Raw genomic sequence first — 20,729 nt, forward strand, 5'->3', positions numbered from 1 at the left:
TCAAGAAACAAGAAACAGGGCTTCCCTGGTGGTGCAGTGGTTGGGAGTCCACCTGCCGATGCAGGGGACACGGGTTCGTGCCCCAGTCTGGGAGGATCCCACATGCTGCGGAGCAGCTGGGCCTGTGAGCCATGGCCACTGAGCCTGTGTGTCTGGAGCCTTTGCTCCACAGCGGGAGAGGCCACAACAGTGAGAGGCCCACGTACAGAAAAAAAAAAAATAAATAAATAAAAAAAAAAGAAACAAGAAACAGTTCAAATAAACAACCTAACCTTACACCTAAAGCAATTAGAGAAAGAACAAAAAATCCCCAAAGTTAGCAGAAGGAAACAAATCATAAAGATCAGAGCAGAAATAAATGGAAAAGAAATGTTGGAAACAATAACAAAGATCAATAAGACTAAAAACTGGATATTTGAGAAGACAAACAAAATTGATAAACCATTAGCCAGACTCATCAAGAAAAAAAAGAAGACTCAGATCAATAGAATCAGAAATTAAAAAAGAAGTAACAACTGACACTACAGAAGTACAAAGGATCATGAGAGTTGCTATAAGCAAATCTATGCCAATAAAATGGGCAACCTGGAAGAAATGGACAAATCCTTAGAAAAGCACAACCTTCTGACACTGAACCAGGAAGAAATAGAAAATATAAACAGACCAATCCAAAGCACTGTAAATGAGACTGTGATTAAAAATCTTCCAACAAACAAAAGCCCAAGGCCAGATGGCTTCGAGGTGAATTCTATCAAACAGTTAGAGAAGAGCTAACACCTATCCTTCTCAAATTCTTCCAAAATATAGCAGAGGGAGGAACACTCCCAAACTCATTCTATGAGGCCACAATCACCCTGATACCAAAATCAGACAAAGATGGCACAAAAGAAGATAACTATGGGCCAACATCACTGATGAACATAGATGCAAAAATCCTCAACAAAATACTAGCAAACAGAATCCAACAGCACATTAAAAGGATCATATACCATGATCAAGTGGGATTTATCCCAGGAATGCAAGGATTCTTCCATATACGTAAATTAGTCAATGTGATAAACCATATTAACAAAGTGAAGGAGAAAAACCATATGATCATCTCAATAGATGCAGAAAAAGCTTTTGACAAAATTCAACACCATTTATGATAAAAACCCTGCAGAAAGTAGGCATAGAGGGAACTTTCCTCAACGTAATAAAGGCCATATATGACAAACCCACAGCCAACATCATCCTCAATGGTGAAAAACTGAAACCATTTCCACTAAGATTAGGAATAAGACAAGGTTGCCCGCTCTCACCACTATTATTCAACATAGTTTTGTAAGTTTTAGCCACATCAATCAGAGAAGAAATAAAAGGAATACAAATCGGAAAAGAAGAAGTAAAACAGTCACTCTTTGCAGATGATATGGTACTATACATAGAGAATCCTAAAGACGCTACCAGAAAACTACTAGACTGAATCAATGAATTTGATAAAGTAGCAGGATACAATATTAATGCACAGAAATCTCTTGCATTCCCATACACTAATGATGAAAAATTTGAAAGAGAAATTAAGGAAACACTCACATTTACAATTGCAACAAAAAGAATAAAATACCTAAGGAAACAAAAGACCTCTATGAAGAAAACTATAAGACACTCATGAAAGAAATTAAAGATGATACAAACAGATGGAGAGATATACCATGTTATTGGATTGGAAGAATCAACATTGTGAAAAGGACTATACTACCCAAAGCAATCTACAGATTCAGTGCAATCCCTTTCAAATTACCAATGGAATTTTTCACAGAACTAGAAGAAAAAAAAATCACAATTTGTATGGAAACACAAAAGTCCCCGAATAGCCAAAGCAATCTTGAGAAAGAAAAACCGGGCTGGAGGAATCAGGCTACCTGACTTCAGACTGTACTACAAAGGTACAGTAATCAAGACAGTATGGTACTGGCACAGAAACAGAAATATAAATCAGTGGAGTAGTATAGAAAGCCCAGAGATAAACCCACACACATATGGTCACCTTATTTTTGATAAAGGAGGCAAGAATATACAATGGAGAAAAGGCAGTCCTTCAATAAGTGGTGCTGGGAAAACTGGACAGCTATATGTAAAAGAATGAAATTAGAACACTCCCTAACACCACACACAAAAATAGACTCAAAATGGATTAAAGACCTAAATGTAAGGCCAGGCACTGTATAACTCTTAGAGGAAAACATAGGCAGAACACTCTATGACATAAATCACAGCAAGATCCTTTTTGGACCCACCTCCTAGAGAAATGGAAATAAAAACAAAAATAAACAAATGGAACCTAATGAAACTTAAAAGGTTTTTCACAGCAAAGGAAAACATAAACAAGACAAAAAAACAGCCCTCAGAATGGGAGAAAATATTTGCAAATCAATCAACTGACAAAGGATTAATCTCCAAAATATAAAGTAGCTCATGCAGCTCAATATCCAAAAAACAAACAACCCAACCCAAAAATGGGCAGAAGACCTAAATAGACATTTCCCCAAAGAAGATATACAGATGGCCAACAAACACATGAATGGATGTTCAACAGCACTAATCATTAGAGAAATGCAAATCAAAACTACAATGAGGTATCATCTCACACCGGTCAGAATGGCCATCGTCAAAAAATCTATAAACAATAAACGCTGGAGAGTGTGTGGAAAAAAGGGGACCCTCTGGCACTGTTGGTGGGAAAGTAAATTGATACAGCCACTATGGAGAACAGTATAGAGGTTCCTTAAAAAACTAAAAATAGAACTACCATACGACCCGGCAATCCCACTACTGGGCATATACCCTGAGAAGACCATAATTCAGAAAGAGTCATGTACCACAATGTTCATTGCAGCTCTATTTACAATAGCCAGAACATGGAAGCAACCTACGTGTCCATCAACAGATGAATAGATAAAGAAGATATTGCACATATATACAACAGAATATTACTCAGCCATAAAAAGAAACAAAATTGAATTACGTGTAGTGAGGTGGATGGACCTAGAGACTGTCATAGAGAGTGAAGTAAGTCAGAAAGAGAAAAACAAATACCATATGCTAACACATATATATGGAATCTAAAAATATGGTTCTGAAGAACCTAGAGGCAGGACAGGAATAAAGACACAGATGTGTTCACATATGGACTGGAAGACATGCGGGGGTGGAAGGGTAAGCTGGGACGAAGTGAGAGAGTGGCATGGACATATATACACTACCAAATGTAAAACAGATAGCTAGTTGGATGCAGCCGTATAGCACAGGGAGGTCAGCTCGGTGCTTTGTGACCACCTAGAGGGGTGGGATAGGGAGGCTGGGAGGGAGACGCAAGAGGGAGGAGATATGAGGATATATGTATATGTATAGCTGATTCGCTTTGTTATAAAGCAGAAACTAACACACCGTTGTAAAGCAATTATACTCCAATAAAGATGTTAATTAATTAATTAATTAATTAATTAAAATAAAACCTATGGGTTCCTAGAATTTTTTCACCTCCTGTCCATGAAATTTAATAAAAGGACAGAAGAGCCTCAAAAACCACAGTGCAGTGGAAAGACAAGGGTCATAGACACAGGGGCCCTGATGCTGCCCCTAGGGCCCCAGTGGTCACCAAAGGACTTTCAGTTGTGGAAAGTTTTCTGCAAAGAAATCCAGAAGCCACTATCTAGAACCCATGAGGTGGAGCTGTCCAATCTGGATCACTAGGTAGGGAGCCTGCCTTTCAGCCTCCAATGCCTCTCTTCCCCGGGGCATTGCTGCAGAACTCCTCCATCAGAGGGCAGACTCCATCTCCCTTAGATGGGGCGTTTTCTCTCTCTCTGTCCCAGTTCACATTCAGCGAACCTGAATTCTCATTAGATATCCCAGTTTGCAGCTACCCCTGCCTGAAGAGGCCCAGGGTAAAATCTTCTGAATACATATGTCCTCTTAGGTATTTTCTCCCTTGAAACATCAGCAGTCGTAGGGTGCTTCCCATCTCAAGAAGGAGAGGCCACATTCTTAGTCATTCCTCTCTCAAGTTATTGGTGTTATATTTGCTTAATCAGAAAGTGTGTTGGTAGTGTAGTCAGATAAGGCTGAATGTGGTTGATTGTCTTCTGCCAGAAGTTCTCATCACGGTCCTGAACTTCTCTTCCCTCATCCCTCCCCCGCAGTACTGGAAGGAGCTGAGGGTAAGGAAGTTTTGACTTCATCACTTCAACCAGACCCTCTTCCTCCTCCTCCCAGGGACGTGGTAGCAACCCTGCTCTACACTCAGGCCCATGTTGATGTCTTACTGGAAGCCTCCCCAACCTGAGTAATTTGTTTCCTATGTTTCAGATTTTACGCTCCATTTACTCATATTAATCTGCAAGTGCTTGCCTAGTCTGTGAATGTTCTAGGATATAACATTGGACACCACCTCTTGAGTCATGCAGACAGATCCATCGTCGTATTGTTTGGTGGTTTCCTAATCACCAGGAGGAGCTAAAGAGTTATTTTCTAAGTTGGTATCACAGATGTATTTTACACCTCACCTGATTTCCAAGTAAGATGGCAGCTTAAAATGATGCACAAATATGATAGAGGCACAATCTAGAATACCCTCAAGTAATTAGAGGAGCATCGGGTTTCAAAATTCAGCATAAAGAACCAGTTTCCAGGTTCAGAGAATTCCTCCGCTATCACCAACTGGGGTGACTCCAAGCATGTTACCTACCTTTCTTGAATTTCTAAGTTGTTTTCTATAAAGCCATTTACTACTCATTCTACAACAGCTCTGGAATTCTATGAAATTATTTAAAAAGTAGAACAATGTGGAGAATATCTTTCCAGGGCGTATGCTCTGGGTGGCTCTGGATTTCTAGGAACTAGCTGCATTTCTAACCCTGAAAAGGTAACTGACATGCATATGGTTTTAGTTTCATCTAAGAGAGATTTTCAAAGCTATAATGGGTATTGTGAGGATTTGGAAAAAAGGAAATATATTAGTAAAAGTGAGAAAAGTGGAAAATATAAACCAAAATCAGGATTCATTTTCATCAAAGGAGTCAACTCTTTGGAATAAATGTCTAATAGAGGTGACTGACTCAAAAGCCATACAGAGATGTGCTTCTTGAATTGGCAAGCATCTGGAAAAGTGGATTTGGAAAAGATGCTAAAACTCATATTGCATGTCTACGTTTTCAGAGCCCTGTTGATAAATCTACACTTTATCAGATAAATTGTGAACATGGGTGTGTTCTGAACCACAACATTGTCCTTGGAGAACAGTTTGAAATGTGAAGCCTTCCAGAAACCTGATACGTGATAAGCATGTTTAAGCATCAGTCCCTGGGTACTTATAATTCTGTAATATGAGAATGGGGAAGATAGAAAAGAGACAAACTAGCAAGCATATTCTCTATTGATGATGGACGTTGGTGATGGTAACTGGGGGAGGGGGGTGTTCACTCTACTTTGGTGTTTAGTTCAAATTTTTCTTTTTTAAAAAAGTGTATTTTTATCATAGGAAAAAGAAGTGGAAAGTCATGGAAGGCGTTCAGCCCAGCTCCCGCATAGTCCAAGCAGACAGGAGGTCCTTCTGCACCTGCCACATTCTGTTTGGGCAAGTCGGTGCGTCACTGTCAGGAATATGGCTCCCTTAGCAAAGGCAGGCACTGCCGCTTTACCTGTAAATGCGCCATGTGTGTGCCACGTGCCTTTACAGTCTTTAGCCCTGTGACTTAAGTCGCCGCGAGGTGCCCTTTCTCCCATTTCTTTAGGTCTCTTACGTAGCCCGGGAATTTGGGGGAGAAGACAAGCACATCCAGTTAGAGGCAGAAATGACAGACTTGCTCCTAGCTTCGAGATTAAGAAAAGAGATCCTGAGCGGCCGTCTCAAACCCCAGTAGCAAACGCCAGCGGGCGTACCAGCTGGTTGAACCCCGCGGACCCGTACCCCGGGCAGCCACACTCGGCGTGGCCGAGGGACGAGGGCGGTGGGTGCCGATGGACCTCGGCCAGCTTCGTTTGCCAGTCGTCTTACGCAACAACTTTGCAGCCATCCTCTTCGTCCTAATAGTGGAGGGGGCGGTGTTCGTGCGTTGCGCTTTCTCCCCTCCATCCGCCCCCTCTCTCCGGGCAGTCGCGCTCTCAGGGGAGACGCGCCGGGCTTTGTAATCTCTGCCTACGCAGCACCGCGGGGCTCTGAACGGCCGCCCGGCCCCCTCCCCTCTGCTTCTCGCCCCGGCTTCTGGCCGTTCGCCAGCGCCCCCGCCTCCCCTCTCGCCCACCCCAAGGAGGAGGGGTCCTCCCGGAGTGTGAGGGGAGGGGGAAGGCGGAGGTTCCTGCCACGCCCGGGCCGCGGCAGCCTGCGGCCCTCGGCCCGGCACTCGGTCGGCAACAGGTAGCTTGGTCGGCTGCGCGCTCGGGGAGACGAAACGCGCGCCTCTGCGAGTGAGCGAGGGTCGCTGGGCTCAGAGAGGCACCTCGGTGACCGAGAGGGCTAAGGAGGCGGTGAGAGGAGCGGGACGGTGAGGCAGGGGTCTCGGGCCCCTCTCCATGCTCGCTCCGGTCGAGACGACCGCGCCGGCCGTTGCGCAACCCTGGAGCGGGACACGGGGCGCCGGGCGCTGGGCGTCCCGGAGCTCGGGCGGCGGCGGTGGCCGCGGCCGGGAAAGGACGCGGGCTGCTGGTGGCGCTGCCGGGAGGGGGAGTGGGCGGGGGCGGGGCGAGGGCGGGGCCTCGGAGAGCCTGCCTCCGCTGGCCACGGCCATTGGAGGCGGGCTGGGGGCGGGTGCGGGCTCGGCGATTGGGGCCGGGGCCGCCCGTCACGGCGGGCTGGCGGTCGGCGACGTAGCGCCGCGCTCGGAACTGACCTACTAACACACATCTCCCGGCGCGGCCACGGCGCCCGCGGACCCGGCGCGCCGCCCGCCTCCCGCGCCGCGCCCTCGCCTCCGCCTGCTGCCCCGGAGGCCCAGCCGGACCCCGATCCCCGAAAGCCACCGGCTTCGCTCACGGCCCCCGTTCTTTCTCCCCGCCACCCCAGCTCGCCGCCCTGAGAGCAGGAACACGGTAAGCGCTCCGCCCACCGCCGGCCCGGGCCCGGTGCCCCGCTCCCCGCCCGCTCCCGGGGCGCGCGGCCGCCTGGCGCGGGGCGCGGGCCAGGCTGTGCGCGGGGTTCGGCTGTGCGCGGGGCTGGCCGGCGGCTGCGAGTGTGCGCGGGGCATTCATTACATAAACTTTTGCTGCCTTGTCAGGAGGGGACTCGCCACCTTAAGGTGGCTGCTTTGATTGCAGCGCCCTCGCTCCGGCACGTAGTCCGGGCTGGCTTGCGCTCCCCCCGCTGCTGTTGCATAATGTCTCCTGATTTCAGGAAAATTGATGTTTTGATAGAGAAGTGCGCCGGGGAGGCTGAGCCGAGGCTGAGCCTTCTCGTGGGGAAGGGCAGCGCTCTTTCCTTTCTCGTCCCTTCTGCGTGGCTGGCGGCGGCGGAGAGGAGAGGAGCTGAGTAATGGGGAAGAGTCTTGATTTTCTCGTTGAGAAAGAGCGTTGGTAGCGTGAATGGTGACGGCATTCGGAGAATGCCTGCGCTGCGTTTGTTTGTGTCCGGGGCTGAGTCTGCACAGACGTTTTCCACCCTGTTTGTCGTCAGCGTGTTTTACCAGCGCTCGGGGAGGTTGTGGGATTTGTACTTGCATACATTGCATAATCTGCCCACAGTGAAATATTGGCAAGGATTACGGGCTGATGTGGGAATGTGCGCGTACGTGTGCAATGATTTGGTAATTTTAGCGCCGCGTTGGATATTGGATCATTACTTACCTGTATACTACGTCCCCAATAAAAAAGATGTATTTTTAAACACTCCTACAAAACATAAAAGGAAGAATTCCTCGGTTTGTATTCTGATCTTGGATACTACCCGAGCTCGTCCCTTAGGTGTTCTGAGCTATTATTTTTAAACCTGGGACGAACCATTGTGACGTTCACCTCCCCACCTTCCTAATTTTAATGCATTCCATTCGATCAGCCCTTTTTCTCACCTTATTGTCATTGCTTTTTCCAGACACAAGACAGATCACATAATAGTTTCCTGGAAATGTTGTATTATGTAACGGACGAATTTGCTGGCAGTGAGCACAGGAAGAGGGAGCTAATTACGTGATTTTATAATCTTGCTACAAAGAAAGTAGGACGATCTCAGTCTTTAAAATGTCACTGTAACAGTTTTTTTTTTAAAGGATATTTTAAACAGGAAAGTAGACAACTGGGTAAGCATTGAGTTTGCTCATGCAGCCGAATGTGTCTTTTGCCCTAAATGAAATGTGCGTTCTTCTAAATTTAGCCCTATCACATTTTAACAATTGTGGCCTCACAGCGCTATTTCTGGCGTTTTCTCCAGGGCTGTGTGCAAATACAAGTTCAAGGCCATTTGCTGTAGTTTTAACTCCACGCCTTCGGAGACCTTTGATAAGATTGTATTTTTAGGAAGGCATTTCGCAGAGCCCGGTGACTTGCTGGATGCTGACTCCCATTTATCTTTTTAAAGGACACTTTAGGAAAGTGCTGTTCTCTGAGAACAGCAGGGGATGGCCGAGTGTCATCTTCTGGTCTTGGCTTTTGTAAATAACAACAGCGAATGGGGTCACAGTATTTGTTTCACATCGTATTTTTATTTTCTCCAGACCAGATATGATTTATGGGAAACAGATATAGGTTAGTAGATTGTATTTTTTTGGTGGGTGTCCTAGTTTTATTCGTGTGAGGATTATATGAATATATAATGTACCCAGATTTTAAATTTGTCCTGGACTCTTACGTAGTGTGTATGTGAATATATGTATATGATGGTGTGTGTATGTCAGATTTGTTTTCCCCTAATGTACTATTAAAATAACTAAAAAGCAGGGTTGTGGACGGTTTTCGGTGGGAGGGGTCGGAGGAGGGGACGTATTACAGAGATTCACCTCTGGAACAAATTTATTACCCCAAGTAATTGAAGTTGCTTTCCAAGAAGCTAATATTGCTCCAGGCCCCGAATGTCAGACCCCGACCTACTTTGGAGCGCAGGCCGGGAGCCCCGGGCCTGCAGGGGGCCGCGTAGCGCCACCTTCCGATCGCGACCTCAGGGGTGCTCCCTCGCCTCCCGGCCCACCCCTCCCTGCTGCGGGCCCTTGGGGTCTGGGGGCGATATGGGGGTGGCGGGCGCGGACCTCGGTTAGCAGCAGGGAGCGCCCTTGGGCGGCGCTTGGACGGGGGCTGCAGGGCGGCCTGTGCTGCTCCTCCTCGCCCCCTCCTCACATTCCTTTGTTCTGGCGCGGGGGTCCTGGCGGCGCCAAGGCCCCGCTGCGCCGCCCACCCGGCGGGGGCGGGTCCTGGGGAGGCGCGTGGCGGGGCGCCGAGGGACCGCCCGGGACCCGAGAGTGCGATGCGCTCTGGGTTCGCTTGGGCAGGAGGAGGGAGGGGGAGGACGAGAGGGCAGCCGGAGCGGCGGGAGGGGAGCCAGGAGAGCGGGAGGGACAGGAGGGACCCAGGGCGAGGCCGCTCCGCAGCTCCAGGGGCCTGCCTTATTGCTTTTTGCGCTCTGAGCTTCTGAGCACCGCAGGAACCTTTGTTCGGGGAGGCTTCATTGTATGTCGGAGCCGAGGGCTTCTGATTCTCGTGAAGTGAAAAAGACCTAAGAAAACCTCCAAATGTCAGCAGACCACAAAAATTGGGGGGAGGGGAGGTCCACTATTGGTGGTGGTGACGAGGAGAACCCCATCTTGACTGTAGCCAGTCGAGTCGATGTATTTATTTTTTTGAACCTTTAGTCTATGTGGTCAAAGGCTAGAGTAAAGAGAGAACTCAAATCCCCCGAGTTCAAAATTTAAAAAAATCAAAACACTTGTGTGGATGCCGCTGTCCTGCTATGTAAGACTGTAGTACTTTCATCCTGGCAATAAGTCTTCCGAGGCTGTGCTCATGCAATAAATCGCAGTGAATTCAGGGCAGCGTCACAGATGTTCTCTGAAAGGGCATCAGCGCAGTGCTTTGTTGAAAAGTTGGCTTCTGTGGGATCAAATCCTACACCCCATCCCTAATGGTTTCTCTCTTGAGTTTCAGGCCAGTCAGTAGTTAGGAAACAGTGAAGTGCTAAATAAGAACACAGGCTGTGGGCTCAGAAGAGCTGGGTCCCAGGCCCCAGCCTGTGATCTTGGGCACTGCCCTGATTTCCATAGGCCTCCAGGGTAAACTGAGGGAATAAAACCTGTTTAGCTGGGCAGTTGTGGGGAGCTCAGTAAATGCTTCCTGTAAAAGTGACCAGGAACTATATATATATATATATATATATATATATATATATATATGCACACACACACAGACACACACATATATATATATACATATTTTTTTAATAAAGGTATTCACCTTCATTTTTCACTGCCTAAGTCTCTGTGCAATAAGGAATAAAGTTTGAACTAAGCCTATAGTTAATGATTCTTCTTGGGACTTCCGTGGTAGTCCAGTGGTTAAGACTTCACCTTCCAATGCATGGGGTGCAGGTTCCATCCCTGGCCAGGGAGCTAAGATCCCACATGCCTGGGGCCAAAAAACCAAAACATAAAACAGAAGCAATATTGTAACAAATTCAATGAAGACTTTAAAAATGGTCCATATCAAAAAAATCTTTAAAAAAAAGATTCTTCTTGAAATACTGTTCTTTTTTGTTCTAATAATGATTAATTTCTTTCTCAAAACTATTTGCCATTACGTTTGATGGTAATTTTACTTTGAAGGGAATTCTTGACAGGATTGCAGAACCTCAGAGTACCCAAGTCATTGGGTTAATGTTTGGGGGAACTGTTTAAAGGAACAGGGAGAGGTGAGTTGATGGTTGCAGGAGTGGTGTAAAAAGTGCCAAACAGCTGCCTTTTTTCAGTTCCCTTTACCTCTCTGTGATGGTTTTCCTGGTCCTGGATAATCTCTCTATCTAAAATTCTAGTCTGAGATCAGAGGCTGGTTAGACCTCACAGATGAGCTGTGTTGGGAGGGAGTGTGTGCAGCCTGTATGGTTAAAACGGTAGGACATGCCCCAGCTGCTGATGGTTGGCCCTTTTGACTAACACAGAAGTAAATTTCGTTTGGTTTACCCTTACACTTGCAACATAGGGCAGTGCTTCACTATGAATTACGAGAGGCAAAAATTAGGCCTAGAACTAATCATCATCATCGTTTCCTTGATGCTGCTCATTCTTCAGAAATGAGATGAAGAGCTAATATTTGCTAAACATGTACCCTGCCTGTGCCAGGCACTGTGTTGACTGTTCTATTATTGTCCCCATTTTAGACATGAGGAAGTGGAGACTAAGAGAAATTGATTAGCAGCCCAGGCCAGGAGCCTGAAAAGGGGATTGGGGGGGGGTGACCCTCTGTCTCTGTCCCCTCCCTGAGTGTGAGTGCCAGCTCACTGGAGTTTTTGAAACAATTTCCTTTTCTGTGTTAAAGACTTATCTTTGCGAAGTGCAATTATAACATCACTATGATGCAACAAGCTGAAAATTAAAACCCTTTGTTCAGGCCCTTTCCCATGTTGAGCAATGTGCCTGACTCACCAGCTGAGTGGATATTTCTAGTTGACCTTGCTTTGGTCCATAGAGTCAGTTCTGAGACGTGAATGTGATTGCAGCATGGAATGGAAAAGGTGCAGTCATATTGCAGAGGCTTTATTTTTACCCTAGTAAAATCACACATACTTCATTATTTCCATTGTAATCCAGATGGCATTGATGCTGTTCAAAGTTGTTTATTTTTAATTTGTATTAAGGAATGAGAGCACACTTGGGATTCAGTTCAAAATATGACAGAAACAATGTAATTGAAGTTTCCTTTAATATTCATTTCTTGTTTTTGTAAGGTATGCCTGTATTTCACAGGGTTAACACATTGTTTGATATCCTGTTATTTTTCTAAATTATATTTGAGTTGATTTTTATCCAGATTGGACTTGTATAAGAATGTCGAAAGACATTGACCTTTGATCACAGACATTACATAAGAGTTTTCCAGTTTCAAAATGAGCTTGTATTGCCACCACCCCCCCAATTATCTCTCAAATTTCATTACAAATACCTTTCTTGTAGTTAAAAAATTACTGTTTCTCATATGGTTTTAATTAGAGTATGCTAGCTTGTTTTTATGGTAAGAAAGTTTAGTAGGGATTTACTAGATGCCTTTCGTAATAATCTGTGCTTTGAGGACTCATTTTCATTGGAAGCAGAATGATGTTTATAAGCTTTTTAGTTATCAGAACATGGTGTCTTTTATTAATTAACTTTCCAGGGATCTAAAGCTGGAGTTAAGTAGCCTTCAAATAAACACTAAAAATAAACATTTAAAATAATTTCTTCTATTCATGAGGCACATAATAAATGACATTTGTAATCGTCTGCTCACTGGGAAGGAAAGTGAACAAGAAATTAAAAAGTCAAGCTGAGGAAAATTGGAATGATTCTTCAGTATAATTAGGGAAATTCAAAACCTTGCCCTACCATACCATTTCCTCAGCCAACTCTGCATGCACCCCATTTTTCTCATCATTATCCCATGTTGCATGTAGTCTAGTATTACTTACCTGTTGCAGAATTTCCTATAACTGGGTAACTTCATAATTACCCATGTCCCTTAAGATTTCAGATTAGTTGCTAGACTGATAAATTATCTTTTTGGAACTTTCAAGAAAACAAATGGTCCCCATTTTGAAATGAATGCAGAATTTTTCATAAGGCATTAGTATTTCATCACCCCCATCCTCCCAGTTCCCCTCCCTGAAGCCTTGAAGTTGTTTGGATGTGTTAGCGTCTATGCATTTGCCCTGAGCAGTCTTCAGAATATTTTCATTGAGAGTTAGATTACAAACAGTAGCCTCTTTTTATAAAAGAACGTCAGGTCATACTATTTCATATTTCAATCCCTTAAATTATATCAATGCTATAATAAAATACAGTGTTGTCATCATATTTATTAAGTTTAAATCTAATTTTCAAGTAGTCCTTTGTTGAGGATGAAAGGGCAAGAAACTTGAAATATTTTCATTTATCATAAAATTGCTCTGGTTTTGACACATTCATTTATAGAAGTACCCGAATAGAAAAAGTAGGCCAGTTTGTTGCTATGATAGGATAGATTTTGGCAAAGTGTGAAAGTCTGTTTATGTGTGTGTTCATAGCTGGATCAAATATACATTTCTCTCTGACTTCAGAGTCTGTGTTACTAGACACAGAATTATATTATTAATGGGAGGCACTTCACTGGCACTTAAAGAGGTTTAACATAGTTTTCTTAATTTAAAAAGCATTTTTTCAGCCTGATTAGAAAATCCTCATGCAACTTCAATGTTTCCTTAGTGTTTTCATCCCCCACTCCCCACTAGATTTTATTTTCATCCATGAAAAGAAGTAAAGCATTTTACTGAAACAATCATGTCATGGATTTTACCCACAGGAAGAAAATGTAGGTTAACATTTTCTAGTATTACTAGTTTAAAGAGCTGTGAATTGATTCATTAACTTTATTTTTTCACTAAAATGGCACTTATCTCAAAAATAAGCAACTGCCTCTTAATAGAGAGATGGTTTGTAGTTTAACATAAAAGAATATTTTTCTTTAATGGTATCTATACTATACCTCTGAGGGTGTAAACAGTACATTCAGAGAGTAGAGAGAAAATGAGGTAGTTCTATCAAAATATTTCCAAATCATTGGGCACATCAAATAGTATTTCATCTTGTATTGATGGAATGTTAAAATCAAAGTATAAAATAGAAGCAATTTGCAATCTCTTTAAAGAGATAATAATGAATTTCTCTCATAGTAGATTTTAACATCTAAGCTATTAGTAAGATTTTAGATGCTTGAAACAAAATGTTTCTTCTCTTCTTGTTTTGTAAGAAGTTTGAATTGTCCACCAATATTTCTCTGAGAGATGTGTTGGCGGCCAGAGAACATATAGGCCTGTTATTGTAAACATAAGTCAGAAGGCCCCTCCTCAAAAAGAAATTTGGGCTAGAATTTGTGTTGTAAAGCTTTATTCTTTTAGAGAATTTTCTAAGCCAAATTTATCTTAATTAAAAACAATATTTAGGTCATCTGACTTAAATAGACTTTAAAATCTGGGTTTATGAAACATAATTCATGCCTGCATAAATAGTGTGGTGTACTATGAAAAAGCATTAATTAGCAATGGTACATCCGAGTTAGGTGTGGGAAAATATGTCATTAGAATGTGATGATGACTCCTGCTCTTAAATTTCTCCTTTTATTTGTGTTTTTAAGAAGCACCCATATTATCTAATGCGTGTAATGAAGCTGATCATGCTGAGCACCCCAGCACCATAGAATTGTCATTTAGTGTCAGTTACTCACCAGAAAGGAAACTAGTGGTGACTGATGTAACACAGCATTAGTGGTGATCTGAAAACATGAGGCAGCGGTGAAATGACTGTTAAATTAATCATAAGGGAAAACACTGGAGTCTGAAATAAAGTCATTAGTTAGTTGAGCATAAAAACTGATGTCTTTAGAAGGCGTTGTAAACCACCATTCGATTCACTTTAATTTAAATTTATTGTTGAAGGGCACAAATAGATTCTTTGCCCTCAACATCTCTGCCCTCTAGTGCTGCATGATCTTGGGAAAGTCACCCAGTCTTTCTGTATTTTAACTGCCCTCTCCCACCGTGTTGAAAATGGATACATTTTGGTTGTGTACCAAAAAGTCACAGGTGACAATGCTAATAGCTATCATTATTTTCCTTCTATTTATTTTAGCATGTAGGTTTGCCCGGAGATTAAAATTTTAGCAGAGATATGAAAATTTAGAATGTTTTCTCAATTCATGAGATACTTGCAGGCTATACAACTCTGTGGAAGCTGGAGAAAAGTCCCAGATGGTACCTTTGTTGTCTTAAAGAAGTTCTGGCAGCATCTAATAGTGCTTTACTGCCCCGAAAGTCACTTAGTAAGTGGGGATATATTACCCAGAAATGAGGGTAACACAGAGAGGAACTATATGTAAATGAGATGCATTGCAGGGATACACACCAGAACAACCCTCTGGCAGTACAGGAATGGGTACTGTTAGAGGAATTGGATTGGGGTCAGGGCTGTCCTGGAATCTTAGCTGTGCCCCTCAGCTAGCTGTGCGACACTGGGCAAGTTGCTTAACTTCTCTGAGCCTTAGTTTTTTCATCTGAAAGTGGTTCTTATGAGGGCAGTGAAATAATGACAGGCCAGGTTCACAGTGCCTGTTGCATAGTCAGTGTTGAGTAAATGGCACCTGTTATAATTGTTTTTATTATCACCATACAAAGAAAAAGGCAGTGCAGCTAGAAACAATGTGATATGTGCACCAATCCCCTTTGTTGGCGGTGCTCCTAGCACACCCCTGGATGAGCGCTGTATTCACAAGCCTGTCTCCCACCAAAGACTAAGGGGCCCCTTGACTCTTGGGAGTTTGATTCTTCCTTCCCTCTTTATGTGCCCCCAGTCTGGCTCAGTGCTAGGTATACAGTAGGTGCTCCATATGTGTTGAATAAATCAAGTAATGAATAAGAGAAGCTCTCTGTTACTAAGTTAAATATCTTTTTTAGAATTTATGTAATAATCAGATTTAAAAGAATGTATCAACAAAGTGTTTTTGGCACAAAGTTCTCTTACATAAGGCAAATGAGTGACTGTCAATCAGATGTTGAGCACCTAATAGGTTCAGTTTGTTGCTAGGATACAAATATATTAATTTGCGCCCTGAACTAACTTGCAGTCTAGTTGGACATACAAAACAAACATGTAGGAAGATACACATTGTACAAAATCAGCACCTCTCTCTACAGTATCTCGCACTGCTGATAAACTCTTTTCAACACTGCAAGGTTATTTGATAAATAATATTACAGAAAATATCCTAATGTCGTTATGGGGTGATTTGCTGGTGGAATCATAGAGGCAGTTAATATGTGCAGATGAAGGAAGAATCCAGATTCTAGTACACATAGTGAAATTCAAATAGGAAGAAGATTAACTGAAAAGAAATGGGATTTTTCTGCAGGTTTTGAATGTACCAACAAAGTTGTAGAGATGACAAAGTGGACATACAGTACTTAGACACCCAGAAGAAATGGGTTAAGAGATTTTAGGACAAGTGGGATATTTTTGTTGGAAGTAGTGTTATTTTCTCTATGCAGTGTGACAAGGGCTGCCTGCCCGCCCTCACTCACACTAGACTCAAGCGCGATTCTTTGGACCAGGAGATTGAAAAGAGTCCTAACTCACTCAATGTAGGTTTGAAATGATGAAATGATATGAAATGATGAAAGAATGAAAAGTTTAGAAAGAGTAACTAACACAGAATTGTGGTGCATTTCAAAAGCGTAACTGTAAAAACTCATAAGTGAGGTGAAATGTAAAAGGAATGTAATTTTTTTTTCCAAGGAAGGGACAAATTAAAAAATGCATGGAAGAGAAAGAGTCTCAAGTGGAGAAAATACTCACAATAATAGTGTGCAAGGAACTGCATAATGTTTTAAAAAACAGTAGTATCTGGGGATACAGTGGAGATTTAAAAAAGCATCTTGGAAAAGTTCAATGTAATTATCTTCCTGGAACTGGAATTTTTACTCTTTGCTTCAACATTCATTTGATTTCATGGGGGAAGACTTAACTGAATTAGGGAATACAAATTCTTGACAGGAGGGAAGAATCCATTCAGTATATTGAGGGAAAAGGGGTTTTCATATCAGAACAAGAAACCTAACTGGAAATATAGGAAGCAGTGTTGTGTACTAAGTGATAACTAGGAAGCTCCCCTTTCTACACCATCACGGCCTGCTGTGGCAGACTCATTGCCTTCATTTCCCATTAAAGCTATATTTTCAAAAACAAACGGAAGCTCGGTATTTGTAATCACAAGTTTTGCTAAGTTGCAACTCACTGTTTCCATTGGCTCAATTTGATGGACAGAAACATGGTGTTAAACCTTATTCTTGATGATCCTGAAATTATTACATCATTCCTTCTGTTCCTTCTGGAAAAGACACAGGAAGCTGGCAGTCTTTTCCAGCTGATAAAATTAAACGTCATTAGTCATTATAAAACTATGTACAAGAAAGAAAGAGAGGCCTGAAACAAAAACATTAAATCTTTTTAATAGAGCAGGAAGAGTGCCGAATGAACAGTTGTCTTACCATATCTCCTTTATGAAAGTATTACCTACTGGAAAATTAGGCAGAGAAGCCCTGTCCAGGAAGACAGATCCAAAATGACCACGAGAAGATTGTTATTGGAACTTAATATGGATTTATTATCTCCTGTCAGGCCAAGTTCAGATTATAAATATGTCATCAGTGGAAAAGGAAGCTAGTTGATGGTTCTATTTTTGAGTTCTTATATTTTGTTTGAAACTAATTAGTAAAATGGAAAGAAATTCTTTCCATAATTACATTCTCTTGGTTTAAAATAATTTTAAGTTTCAAGAAGGCACTGTACTTAAAAAAAAATCCCTTTGAATAATAAGCGTTTATTTTAGTCTGAAGCTACTTTATCAATGAAATCTATTATGACAGAATTGTCAGGACCAAAAAAAGCACTGTGGATGCTTCCATTTTAAGTGAATGTTTGATAAATCAATTTGAAGGAACCAGAAAAAAAAGAACATTTCTAACCTCATAGCACAAATGCGTCAAAAGAGATGGCTTTATTGAAAAGAGTCCTTGTCAGGTGTGCTGAGTCACTTGGCAGAACGACCGTGACATCAGCCACATAAGAGATTAAACAACTACAACTCAGTTGTTTGTGTGGCTTTTATTTTTATTTTTGTGGCAGTAAAAATTTAACTCCATTTATATTTGATTCCATGTAATTACAGAATTTGTTTACTGACATTAAAGGGGTTTACTTGGAAAAGTTCCTTTTATGAGGTGAGCTTGTTTGCTTGGCAGTGATATAAGTGCTATCTAAAAGTATTCAGAAGCCCCACAAGATGCAAGTACTATTTAAAAACTTACCAACCAGATGCAATCTGTCATTTCCTTCCTGTAATGTCCTATCCCCACATGCCCCACCCCACCATTTTTTCTCCTGAAACACAGTCTTCCTCTGTTTTTCCCTGGGGCAGATGTGTTTTTTTCTCTCACTGTCCTGGACCACAGGTCTCACTGTGGACTTGTCCTTTACAACTTTACCGTATAGGTATTTGGGTACTTATTTTCCTTGCAAGATTGTAAACTCTTTGAAGGCCAGAAATATCGACCCTCAATGCTTCGTGTACTTTCTTGTACATAATTGGTAATAAATATTTACCAGATGGATAACTGTTTCTCTTCATGTATTGCAGGTGACCTAGAAGACCCTACTCCGTTCAGTGAGAGAAGCCGAAGAGATTTATCCTGGACGGTAGAACAAAAAGAAGAATATTGATGGATTTTAAACTGCAGTTTTTAAAGCATTTGAGATTACTGAGGAAATAACTTCTTCTCCTGCACCGCATATATAGGTTAAGGTTGTTTCTGATGCAGCTGAGAAAAATGCAGAGCATCAAGAAGGAGCAGGCATCTCTTGATGCTGGTAGCAGCGTGGACAAGATGATGGTGCTTAATTCTGCCTTATCCGAAGTCTCCGAAGACTTGACGACAGGGGAAGAGCTCCTTCTCAGTGAAGGAGGCGTGGGGAAAAACAAATCTTCAGCATGTCGGAGGAAACGAGAATTCATTCCCGACGAGAAGAAAGATGCCATGTATTGGGAAAAGAGGCGGAAAAATAACGAAGCTGCCAAGAGGTCTCGGGAGAAGCGTCGACTGAATGACCTGGTTTTGGAGAACAAGCTCATTGCACTGGGAGAAGAAAACGCCACTTTAAAAGCTGAACTGCTTTCCCTCAAATTAAAGTTTGGTTTAATTAGCTCGACAGCCTATGCCCAGGAGATTCAGAAACTCAGTAATTCTACAGCTGTGTATTTTCAAGACTACCAGACTTCCAAATCCACCGTGAGCGCCTTTGTGGATGAGCACGAGCCCTCGATGGTGGCCAGCAGTTGCATTTCTGTCATCAAGCACTCTCCACAGAGCTCTCTGTCTGATGTTTCAGAAGTGTCTTCGCTAGAACATTCGCAGGAGGGCCCTGGGCAGAGTGGCTGCAGAAGCCCAGAAAGCAAGTTCCAGGTGATCAAGCAAGAGCCGATGGAACTGGAGAGCTATGCCAGGGAGCCCAGAGATGACCCGGGCGCCTACCGAGCGGCCGTGTACCAGAACTATATGGGGAATTCTTTTCCTGGCTACTCACACTCTCCCCCTCTGCTGCAGGTCAACCGATCCTCCAGTAACTCTCCAAGGACATCAGAAACCGATGAAGGTGCAGTAGGAAAGTCATCCGACGGAGAGGATGAGCAGCAGGTTCCCAAGGGCCCAATCCACTCTCCCGTCGAACTTCAGCGTGTCCACGCCACAGTGGTTAAAGTTCCAGAAGTGAACTCCTCTGCCTTGCCACACAAGCTTCGGATTAAAGCCAAAGCCATGCAGATAAAAGTGGAAGCCTTCGATCACGAATTCGACGGCACGCAAAAACTTTCTTCGCCTGTTGACATGACATCTAAGAGACATTTCGAACTTGAGAAGCATAATGCCCCCAATCTGGTACATTCTTCTCTCACTCCCTTTTCAGTGCAAGTGACTAACATTCAAGATTGGTCTCTCAAATCCGAACACTGGCATCAAAAAGAACTTAATGGCAAAACTCAGAATAGTTACAAAACTGGAGTGGTCGAAGTGAAAGACAATGGTTACAAAGTCTGTGACCCAGAGAATTTGTTTTTGAAGCAGGGGATAGCCAACTTGTCTGCAGAGGTGGTCTCACTTAAAAGACTTATAGCCACACAACAAATCTCTGCTTCGGACTCTGGGTAAAATTACTACTGAACAAGCTCTGGGCATTTAGAGATGTCATTTGCAATAGATAGTACATTTTGTATTAGGCTGAATTTTCACTGGACTTGTGATGTCATTTCACTGTAATGTTCACATGTTGACTGTTGGATGTCTTTCTGTGCACAAATTATTATGAAAATTAGACTGTGTTATCACCCTGCCTTGTGTATAGTCAAATAGTCCATTGCAAAGGCTGTATATATTGAACATTATTTTTGTTGTTCTATTATAAACTGTGTAAGTTACCAGTTTCAATAAAGGATTGGTGACAAACACAGAACTTCTGCTCCATTGCACTTAATTTTATGGGAAAGAAAGCAATTTAAGTTACAAAAATAGATACTGTATTAAGATATTCTGCATTTTACTTATTTGGGGGAGTTTTCTCCCATCTATAGGGAAAACCAAAACATAAGTTCAACACATAATATTTCTTTTTCTGATTTGGCCCAGGCTATGGTAAATTCGAAAACCTTCCAAAGAGGGAGAGTAGGGAAGAGGGGGTGGGAATACATTTTCTTGCATTTGAGACCAGTAATTTACTAAATTACCCCCCATTATCTATTTTTCTTTAAGGTTACCTTTTCTCTATCCTTTTTTTTTTTAAGTAGAAAAATCCAACTTGTTTAGCATCATTGTCTCTTTAGTCATCTCTCTCTTAAGTATGACACATAGATGTAGATAGTTGAATCACTGACCAGTTTATTATTTAGAGGTTCATTAAGAGAGTGGATAAAAGACTAAGGATGAAGTCATTTTTATGTTATTGTAAATCTTAACA

At 42.6% G+C, this 20,729-nt stretch overlaps 1 protein-coding gene across 1 annotated transcript; it reads left to right on the forward strand.

Annotated features, from left to right (window-relative positions):
- Positions 1-18,538: 18,538 nt before the first annotated feature.
- Positions 18,539-20,228, forward strand: NFIL3 (nuclear factor, interleukin 3 regulated; the record flags this gene model as incomplete). The annotated part of the gene is made up of 1 exon (XM_079707107.1): positions 18,539-20,228. The coding sequence occupies one exon, from the start codon at positions 18,539-18,541 to the stop codon at positions 19,925-19,927; it is 1,389 nt and encodes a 462-aa protein (XP_079563233.1). The 3' UTR covers positions 19,928-20,228.
- Between the last annotated feature and the right edge of the window lie 501 nt (positions 20,229-20,729).

The sequence above is a fragment of the Hyperoodon ampullatus genome, assembly GCF_949752795.1.
Source record: "Hyperoodon ampullatus genome assembly, chromosome: 6".
NCBI lineage: Eukaryota > Metazoa > Chordata > Mammalia > Artiodactyla > Ziphiidae > Hyperoodon > Hyperoodon ampullatus.